The sequence below is a fragment of the Scyliorhinus torazame genome, chromosome 11 (assembly GCF_047496885.1).
Source record: "Scyliorhinus torazame isolate Kashiwa2021f chromosome 11, sScyTor2.1, whole genome shotgun sequence".
Lineage (NCBI taxonomy): Eukaryota > Metazoa > Chordata > Chondrichthyes > Carcharhiniformes > Scyliorhinidae > Scyliorhinus > Scyliorhinus torazame.
Window position 1 is genome coordinate 16895003 of NC_092717.1, and position 10142 is coordinate 16905144.

The 10142-nt window shown below is 52.1% G+C and overlaps 1 protein-coding gene across 2 annotated transcripts in view; it reads left to right on the top strand.

Annotated features, from left to right (window-relative positions):
• Positions 1–8441, top strand: part of ctdp1 (CTD (carboxy-terminal domain, RNA polymerase II, polypeptide A) phosphatase, subunit 1) — a 308714-nt gene extending 300273 nt beyond the window's left edge. For both annotated transcript variants that reach the window (XM_072466987.1, XM_072466985.1), the window contains one exon: positions 7357–8441. In XM_072466987.1, the coding sequence (XP_072323088.1) occupies positions 7357–7383 (27 nt within the window). In that variant the 3' untranslated portion in view covers positions 7384–8441. The remainder of the gene's footprint in view (positions 1–7356) is intronic.
• The last annotated feature ends 1701 nt before the right edge of the window (positions 8442–10142 follow it).

A 10142-nucleotide genomic window follows, 5' to 3' on the forward strand; every position in this document is an offset into this window, starting at 1 on the left:
ATCTTCACCATGTGCTGAATGCATAGACTGGTTAGGACAGGCATAGGTCTTTAGTTTAATCTAACATCGTGTTAACCCACAGTGAAAGTATGTCCCACAGTTTCTAACTTAATAAAATAGTGTTGCACTATTTTAAGTGTTGGTGGCCTGTATGTGTTCCACGGATCCAAAGCACCCAACACATCATGGTACCAGGAGTCGAGGGATGTTAGAACTTCTTAGACCTACCTGCAAGTGATCTGCCTTCCACCAGCATACAGTCATCCTGCAAAATGGACAGCGTCCGCCCGTCGCCGCCGCTCCGCATCACTGGTAACCTCGGGGCCAACTGGAAGATATTCAAACAACGCTTCCAGCTCTACCTTGAAGCCACAGACCGGGAAGCTGCCTCGGACACCAGGAAGATCGCTCTCTTCCTATCCATGGCCGGGGAACATGCCATCCACATTTTCAATTCTCTCACCTTTGCTGATGGTGAAGATAAATTAAAATTCAAGAGGGTCCTCCTTTAGATTGACAGTCACTGCGACATCGAGGTGAATGAAAGTTTCAAGCGCTATGTATTCCAACAGCTTTTGCAGGGTAAGGATGAACCTTTCCAGTCCTTTCTCACCCCTCTCCGCATCCTTGCGCAGTCCTGTAATTACGGGCCCACCTCCGACTCCATGATACGCGACCAGATCATTTTCGGTGTTCAGTCGGACCCCCTACGCCAGCAGCTCCTCGAAGTAAAGCAGCTCACCCTAGCGATTGCCATCGAGACCTGTGTGCTACACGAACACGCCACTAGTCGGCATTCCCACATCCAAGCGGCTGAAACGGCGCGGCAAGGTCCCCACGAGGCGGAACGGGTCCAACCTCAGCCTGGATGTGGGCGGCTATTTCGCGCGCTTTTCGCTGACTCCCGCGCTTGTGCGCACCGAACAAGGGGACGGGGCATGCGCGGTGGCACAGCGAACGTACTGACGCTACAACGTGCGGCCACTGTGGCTCCGCCCACTTAAAGCGGCAATGTCCTGCCAAATCCCAACGATGCCTGCGATGTGGCAAACTTGGCCACTATGCTGCTTTATGCAGATCAGCTCAGCCTGCCAACTCTCGTCGCTCCAGCCAGCCTCGCAGGAATGTCCGGGCCATTCAACCCACGGTCACCGAGCCCGATTCGGACCTGCTACCCTATATTGACACCAAGGACCCGAAGGCGCCTTTTCCAGTCGGTATCATTACAAAAAACAGGGTGTCCCCAGAGCAAAGAATCCAGCCTCTTATCAGTATACAGCATCGATCCAGACGATGAGTGGTGTGCCACCCTTACGGTCAACCGGTCCCAAATACGATTCCGCCTGGACACCGGTGCCTCCGCCAATCTCATTGCGCGGTCTGACCTCCAAAGCCTTTGTGTCAAACCAGCCATCCTCCCATCAGCCTGCCAGCTATTAGATTATAATGGCAATGCCATTGCTGCCAGCGGCTCATGCCAACTTGAAGTGACGCACAGGTCACGCAAAGCCATCCTTCCCTTTGAAATCGTGGGCTCCCAGAAAGCCTCCCTGCTTGGCGCGCAGGCATGCAAGCTGTTGAACCTAGTTCAGAGAGTTCACTCTCTCTCTCCTGCTGTCCTTTCAGGACACTGACTTCAGGGCGCAGCTTGACGCCATTATCACCCAGTACCACGACGTCTTCGAGGGCATGGGCACGCTCCCGTACACCTACAAGATTTTATTAAAACCGAATGCCATGCCTGTGGTGCACGCACCTCGCAGGGTCCCAGCACCCCTGAAAGATCGCCTCAAGCAGCAGCTGCAGGACCTCCAGAACCAAGGAGTGATTTCCAAAGTCACGGAACCGACCGACTGGGTCAGTTCCATGGTATATGTAAAAAAACCTTCCGGCGAATTGAGAATTTGCATTGATCCCAAGGATCTAAATCGCAATATTATGAGAGAGCACTATTCAATTCCCAAGCGCGAAGAGCTCACATGTGAGGTGGCTCGCGCCAAGCTCTTCACCAAACTCGACGCCTCAAAAGGATTCTGGCAAATCCAGCTCGATGAATCCAGCAGGAAATTCTGCACGTTTAACACCCCCTTTGGAAGATATTGTTACAACAGGATGCCGTTTGGGATCATCGCTGCATCAGAAGTGTTCCATAGGATTATAGAACAAATGATGGAAGGTATTGAAGGTGTTCGCGTCTATGTCAATGACATAATCATTTGGTCCACCACCCCGCAGGGGCATGTTAGTCGCCTCCAGTGCGTATTCAGACGTATACATGAGCATAGCCTCCACCTCAACAGGGCCAAATGCTCTTTTGGTCAGACAGAACTTAAGTTCCTCGGGGACCACATCTCCCAGTTGGGTGTGCAGCCGGATGCGGACAAGGTAGCTGCCATCACAGCTATGAAAACACCAGAGGACAAGAAGGCGGTCCTCCGATTTCTGGGCATGGTCAATTTTTTAGGGAAATTCATCCCAAACCTCGCCTCTCATACCACGGCTCTCAGGAACCTGGTCAGGAAGCCGACAGACTTCCAATGGCTCCCCGCCCACGAGCGGGAATGGGGGGAACTCAAGGCAAAACTGACCACGGCCCCGGTCTTAGCCTTCTTTGATCCAGCAAAGGAGACCACAATTTCGACTGATGCCAGTCAATCTGGCATTGGGGCAGTGCTCCTTCAACTTGATGAGGCCTCATCATGGGCCCCCGTTGCATATGCGTCACGTGCGATGACCCCCACGGAGCAGCGCTATGCGCAGATAGAAAAGGAGTGCCTGGGCCTTCTGACCGGTGTGGTTAAGTTTCACGATTATGTCTACGGACTTCCTCAATTCACCGTCGAGACCGACCATCGCCCGCTGGTCAATATAATACAGAAAGACTTGAACGACATGACGCCTCGCCTCCAGCGTATTCTTCTCAAGCTCCGGCGATATGACTTCCAGCTGGTATACACCCCAGGCAAGGACCTCATCATTGCTGACCCTCCCTCCAGGGCAGTCAACACTCCATGTGACCCAGCGGGATTTGTCTGCCAGGTTGACGCCCATGTGGCATTCGCGGCCTCCAATCTACCTGCCTCGGATGAACGCCTTATCCAAATTTGCCGCGAGACGGTGGCTGACCCCTTGCGACAGCGTGTCATGCGCCACCTAACGGACGGGTGGCTCAAGGGCCAATGCCCTCAATTCTATAATGTCAGAGATGATCTGGCAGTAGTAGACGGGGTTCTTCTAAAACTGGACCGCATTGTCATCCCGCATAGCATGCGCCAGCTTGTCCTGGAACAACTACACGAGGGCCACCTTGGCGTGGAAAGGTGCCGCCGATGGGCCCGAGAGGCAGTGTACTGGCCCGGCATTAAGGAGGACATGTCCTGATCGTGGACTACTTTTCGAATTACCCGGAGGTGATACGGTTGCACAACCTCACCTCGTCTGCAGTCATTCGTGCATGTAAAGAAACCTTTGCTCCCACGACATCACGGTTATGTCGGACAATGGCCCCTGCTTCGCCAGCCAAGAATGGTCCAACTTTGCCAGGTGGTACAATTTTGCCCATGTGACGTCCTATCCCCTGTACCCCCAATCCAACAGCAAAGCAGCGCAGGGAGTACATATAGTCAAACGGCTCCTCTGCAAGGCTGCCGATGCTGGGTCCGATTTCTATCTCACCTTGTTGGCCTATCGCTCCGCCCCACTGTCCACTGGCCTGTCGCCAGCCCAATTACTCATGAATCGCACCCTGAGGATGACGGTGCCGTCCATCCATGTCCCAGACCTCGACCACGTTCCGGACCTTTGCCGGATGCAGCTGTCTCGTGCACAGCGCAAGGCGGCTCATGACTCCCGTGCAGCTGATCTCCCTGCTCTGGCTCCAGATGACAACGTCCGCGTCCATCTTCCGGATGGTGGCTAGTCTGCAACCGCTGTTGTCCTTCGACAGGTGGCCCCTCGCTCGTTTCTGGTTCGTCTACCAGATGGCTCTATTCTGCGCCGCAATCGTCTCGTTCCACGCTCGCCACGTGATCCTCCAGTGTCGCCTCACCCTCCTGCTGACCCTGCCACGGACTATGCAGAGCTCCCTGTCACTCTGCCTCCCCCTGACTTTGACGCAGTCCAGCCCGCTCCTGAACCGGCGGCTCTCGACCCACCCTTGAGGCGGTCAACCAGAATTTGTCGCCCACCTCAGAGACTAAATTTATGAACTTTGCGAATTTATGGACTCTCTGAATTGTTTTGTTGCTTTGTTTGATCGTTTCCCTGGTTTGTATATAGTGTTGATCTTGTTGCTCTTGTTGCATACTGCTTCTCTGCACCAGGCACCTTCCCATGTAAATAGCTTAATTCTTATGTACATAGTCCTGTAAATATGTCTGCGCACCCCACACGTGGTTTGGAACATTATCACCACACATTATTTATTGACACACACATTTTTTTATAAAAGCGGGGATGTCATAATATACACCAGTATATCATGGTGCAGACACACACACTGATGGACACACAGCAAGACCAATCAACACACACAACACCGCAGCCAATCACCAGTTAGAGCACACTCACTATAAAGACAGAGGGCATCAGTTTTCCCGCTCATTCGGGATGCAGCCTCACAGAAGGACAGAGCTTACAGCGTACAGCACAGATCTTCACCATGTGCTGAGTGCATAGACTGGTTCAGACAGGCATAGGTCTTTAGTTTAATCTAACGTCGTGTTAACCCACAGTGAAAGTATGTTCAACAGTTTCTAGCTTAATAAAATAGTGTTGCCCTATTTGAAGTGTTGGTGGCCTGTATGTGTTCCACGGATCCAGAGAACCCAACACATCATCAATGGTCAATTGACCATTGAATGCCATCGGGGTAACCGTTATTCCCGTGGGTGGGTTCCCCACTAATCTTTTAGTCGGGATGTACAGCAATCATGGGGGGGGGGGGTCCCTTGGAATCCCGCTCAAGAGTCTGTATGGCACAGAATGGGATTGTGCATCGCATTGAGCCTCCGCCAGCTCTCTGTCGAGCAATTCAATCAGTCCCTTTTGCCCCCCCCCACACGAGCCCTGTCACCTCTGCAAGTTTGTTTCCCTCAAGTGCCCATCCACTTTCCTTTTTAAAATCATTGATCATTTCTGCTTCCGCCACCCCAAAGACAGTGAGTTCCAGGTCATTCCCACTCACTGCAAATCTCCTCGCATCTCCTGCCCAAAGCCCAAAATCTGTATCCGCCTAAACCTGGCTCAGCCAACGGGAACAGCTCATCGCTGTTTACCTCATCTCGAACTGTCATGATCTTGGTCACCTCTATCAAATCCCCCCCTGCTCCAAGGTGAACAGCCCCCAGTTTCTACAAACCAACTATATATTTATTTCAGCTGTAACAAGTGTTTATTTTCAACAGCATTAACATCACTCGTGCATTATTATACTATGGCACCGCATACCCACAAGTATCTTTTTTTTCCAAAAACCCACTAGTCTAGGAGCTGCTCGACATAGAACATACAGTGCAGAAGGAGGCCATTCGCCCCATCGAGTCTGCACCGACCCACTTTAAGCCCTCACTTCCACCCTATCCCCATAACCCAATAACACCTAACCTTTTTGGTCACTAAGGGCAATTTTTCATGGCCAATCCGCCTAACATGCATGTCTTTGGACTGGGAGGAAACCGGAGCACCCGGAGGAAACCCACGCAGACACGGGGAGAACGTGCAGACTCCGCACAGGCAGTGACCCAAGTCGGGAATCGAACCTGGGACCCTGGCGCTGTGAAGCCACAGTGCTATCCACTTGTGCTAACGGGCTGCCCTTCATGTGTTAAGATGTAAGAATGCCCTTGCACCAGTGGGCAGTCCCCACCCGATATTTTCCAAGGTGATTTTGTGGTGTTTGCTGAACACGAATGATAATTTCACTGGCATCTTTGCCAATATGTCGGGCTGGACCTTTCAATGAAGCGTGAAAGGCTTTCCGATCCGAGACATAAGTTTTCCCCTTCCAGGGAAGCGGTGGGGATAAGTTGTGCCAGTCAACACTGGCAGCGGTTTCTGTTCCCGTTCCCAGAATTTTCACAACTCGGCTCAAACCGAAAGGGCAGCAATTGTTCAAACGTCGGTCCGGCAGGAGTTTGAAGATTTTGGACCTGCCAATGTTTTAATAAGCGACCCACCCACTGTCAGCATTAGTGCGGCCTCATGCCACCAGAAGAAGCAGTCATTTCCTCAAATCTCCGAGGCAGGAAAAATAATAATCAGACGATGATGGACCTCTGATTTCCTGCACATTGCAAGGAAAAGCCTGATAACCGATACATGGTTGTTTTTTTTTTCTTTATTTTATTTGAAGTAATCTGTTGGTTTTTGCCATTCGACTTATCTGTTGCCCTGTCAGACTGATGCTTTGGTGGAGTTTGCGTCTTTGCCGTGGGGGCCACGATGTCCAAGAAGCAGCATTGCATAAGCTAATGGGGAATATTAAAGCACCATCTGTGCTTAAATCAGTCCCCTGACGAATAGGGAAATCGAATTATTCTGTTTACCACCAGTGCTAATGATGAAATTTGCCAAAGGAGATAATAGAGGCTCAGTGTGTTTCTCGAGAAGACGTGTGCGACTGTACGGTTTAAGGAACAACTTGCCAATTGTAAGACTGTTGATCTGTCGCTCCTGGGCCCACTCATGAAATTAATCGGTCGGTTCATTTTCCCTTTTGCCAATTATTGTCCCCTTCTGATTGCTGCCACTGTCCTTTTGACAGAATAATTTTACCCCTCTGTTGAATTGTAATTAAAAATGCCACACTTAAACCCGTGCAATACCGGGAGATGTTGCAGAGTAAATAGTTACTGATTATCCTGACGCTTATCGGTCTTGCTTAAGTCATTGACTCACAGAATTTACAATGCAGAAGGAGGCCATTCGGCCCATCGAGGAAGAGCACCCTATTAAGTCCACATCTCCACCCTAACCCAGTAACCCCACCTAACCATTTTGGACACTAAGGGGCAATTTAGCATGGCCAGTCCACCTATCCTGCACGTCTTCGGACTGTGGGAGAAAACCGGAGCACCCGGGGGAAACCCACGCAGACACGGGGAGAACATGCAGGCTCCACACAAACAGTGACCCAAGCCGGGAATCAAACCCAGGTCCCTGCCGCTGTGAAGCAACAGCGCTAACCGCTGTGCCACCCGTCGATGGTTCTGCGACGTCCTGCATTTCCCTCTCGATCTTCGGGAGCTTGGGTGTAAAAATCAAAAGCCAGGAAGAAGCAAGTGTTTTTTTTTTTAATTTTGCTCCCTTTTCTCTTCAGTAACGTGGCATTTTTGTTTCTGTTGTTGTTACTTGAAGGGGGCACAAGCGGAAGTTGGAAGATGACGGGGCGGGCAGCGACTCTAGCAAGCTCTCCAGCAACGAGGACGACAGCAGTTCGGAGGCTGACGAGATGGCAGCGGCGCTCGAGGCCGAGCTGAACGATTTCATTTGAGAGTCGGCGCCGGTCACTCCACGTGACGGATCTCGGACTATTTCACACGAAAGACCCTGGAATGTTGTAAATTTATTGCCAATCTGCAGGATCGTTCCGCCAGAATAAGTAACCAGACTCGAAAACCGGCCTCTTGTGAGCGTTCTCCTCACCAAGGGGAATAGAATTCCTGTCTCCTTTTTTTTTTTTTCACCCCTCTCGTTTTAATTGTAAAAATGTGGGGGTGGGCTTGGGTCTGGTGGGTGGGGTTGGGGGGGGGGGGGGTTGGAGTAGGGCCTTTTCTGGAATGTATTACAGTAGACTGGTGTGCCAAGCCAAAGAATGGGGATCAGCGTGGCCGTGACGGACGCTCGTTAACCACTGGAGGGAAGCAAAATTTTTTTTTTTTTTTTAAACTTTGTGACCAGTTAGCGTTGAGTAAATTCTTCCTTGACCCTTTTATGAAGGGTCCATTACCGTGGACAGGACCGATTAAAGATTTCTGGGAAGGGTTGGGTTTGGGGGTGGGTGGCGGGGGGGGAGGGGGTTCGGGATGCGGTGATTTGACTCAGTAAATAGTTTGTTGTTTTTCATGGTTTTAAAGCAGAGTTGTGTTACCGGCTAGTTGGGTTCTTCAGAAGAACGTTGTGTAGATTTTTTAATTCTAAAACTTCTGTGTAACTCCGGATCTTGGCACAGTACGCTGTGCAGTCCTAAACTGCCATAAACCCTTTTTTTCTCCTACCCCCTCACCAACCCTCTCTTTCCCCCCCCCCCCCCCACCCCCTCCCCCACCTACTCATTCATTTTCTCTTTTGTGCAGAAAAGTAACGATAGGATTTCCTAGTTGAGGATTTTATTTTTTTCCATTGTTTGCAGGACTGATGTAAAGTTTTTGTATATCCAATTTCATATTTGCCACACTGAAAAATTTCTTTCATTAAATAAAGATTTAAAAAATTATTTTGTACATGTTGTGCAGGTGACTTTTTCTTTCTCTTTGGCACCACTGGGCCCATGTGATACATAAACAACACAACTTGCATTTATATAGCACCTTAGACGTAGTGAAGTGTCCCTAGTGGCCATCTTCCACAGTTATTAAAAAAATATTTCTTGCAGTTCTGATTTACGGTCAGAATCGTCGAGAATTCACACCTCAGGACATTCAGCATAACTGGTCTGCGCCAGTATTTATGATCCGCACGAGCCTCCTCTTATCTGCCTTTGCCACAGCATATCCTCCTACAGTGGTTAGCACTGTTGTTTCACAGCGCCAGGGACCCGGGTTCGATTCCCGGCTTGGGTCACCGTCTGTGCGGAGTCTGCACGTTCTCCCCGTGTCTGCGTGGGTTTCCTCCGGGTGCTCCGGTTTCCTCCCACAAGTCCCGAAAGAAGTGCTGTTAGGTGAATTGGACATTCTGAATTCTCCCTCTTGTGTACCCGAACAGAGGAGGAGTGCGGAGGCACAGGGGGAGGGGGGAGGCGGAGGCGAGGGCGGAGGGACAGGGGGAGCCGCAGGGGAGGGGAGAGGCACAGGGGGACGGGGGAGGCACAGGGGGAGGGGGAAGGCGGAGGGGGAGGGACGGGGGAGCCGCAGGGGGAGGGGAGAGGCGAGGGGGGAGGCGGAGGGGGAGGGACAGTGGGAGCCGCAGGGGGAGGGGAGAGGCGCAGGGGGAGGGGGAGGCGCAGGGGGAGGCTGAGGCACAGGGGGAGGGGGGAGGCGCAGGGGGAGGAGGCCAACTTCCGCCAATGGGGACCCAGGCTTCAGGACGGAAATCACAGCAGGCCACCTCCACTCCTGATATACCACCTGGGGATCAACCTAGATGTAGCGTTAGGCCCATACAGTCACAAGGTTAGACACCAGTTAAGTTGGCACGGGTGCAGGGCACAGTTTAGTTATAGGGGCTAGGGCACGTATCTGTAAATAATTGTTCACATTAAACAACTCGACTCCATGTTCTGTCAGATGGGTGAGAGGGGTGGGCTGGTCTAGGCTGGCCAAAGAGGGCTGTGGGGGAGGGAGTGGGCGGACGCTGTGGTTGGGCTGAGCTCCACACCCATCCCTGCCAACCGTCCCCACCACCGTCAAACCAGGGATCAGATGGGGCCATGTGATGGAATGGCCAGCTCGCATGCAGGGACGGTGGAAAGTGTTACTGTGGGCAGGAGTCAGTAGTTGTCAAACGATGCAGAGCACCAGAGCTCATCACACTCCCATCACCCTCCATCCCATGGACCAGACCCGATGTTACTGCCAACCCAGGGCCCGCATCCTGTAGTGCGGAGGTAGGAATCACGGAGGTGGTTGCAGGCAGGAGACGTGGCTGGGGTGGGGGGGGGGGGGGGGGGGGGGGGATGCGGTGCCTGTGCCACTGGCCAGTTTCCACCCTATGCCTGGTAGGTGAACATGAAGGCGACCACATCATCCAGTGCACATTGGCCCTGGCGCACACGTCAGATGGCCTCCTGGGCCCCGTGCCCTGCCCATCCTTGCCCTCCCCCACATTCTCTTTGTCAGGCAGTGTTCTTCCTCCTCCTCCAGCACGTCGCCCCTCTGCTGCGCGATGTTGTGGTGGACGAGCAGGCTGCCACGATGTGAGCGATGCTCCCAGCATCATACTGTCAGGAATTGGGCAGCACGGTAGCATTGTGGATAGCACAATTG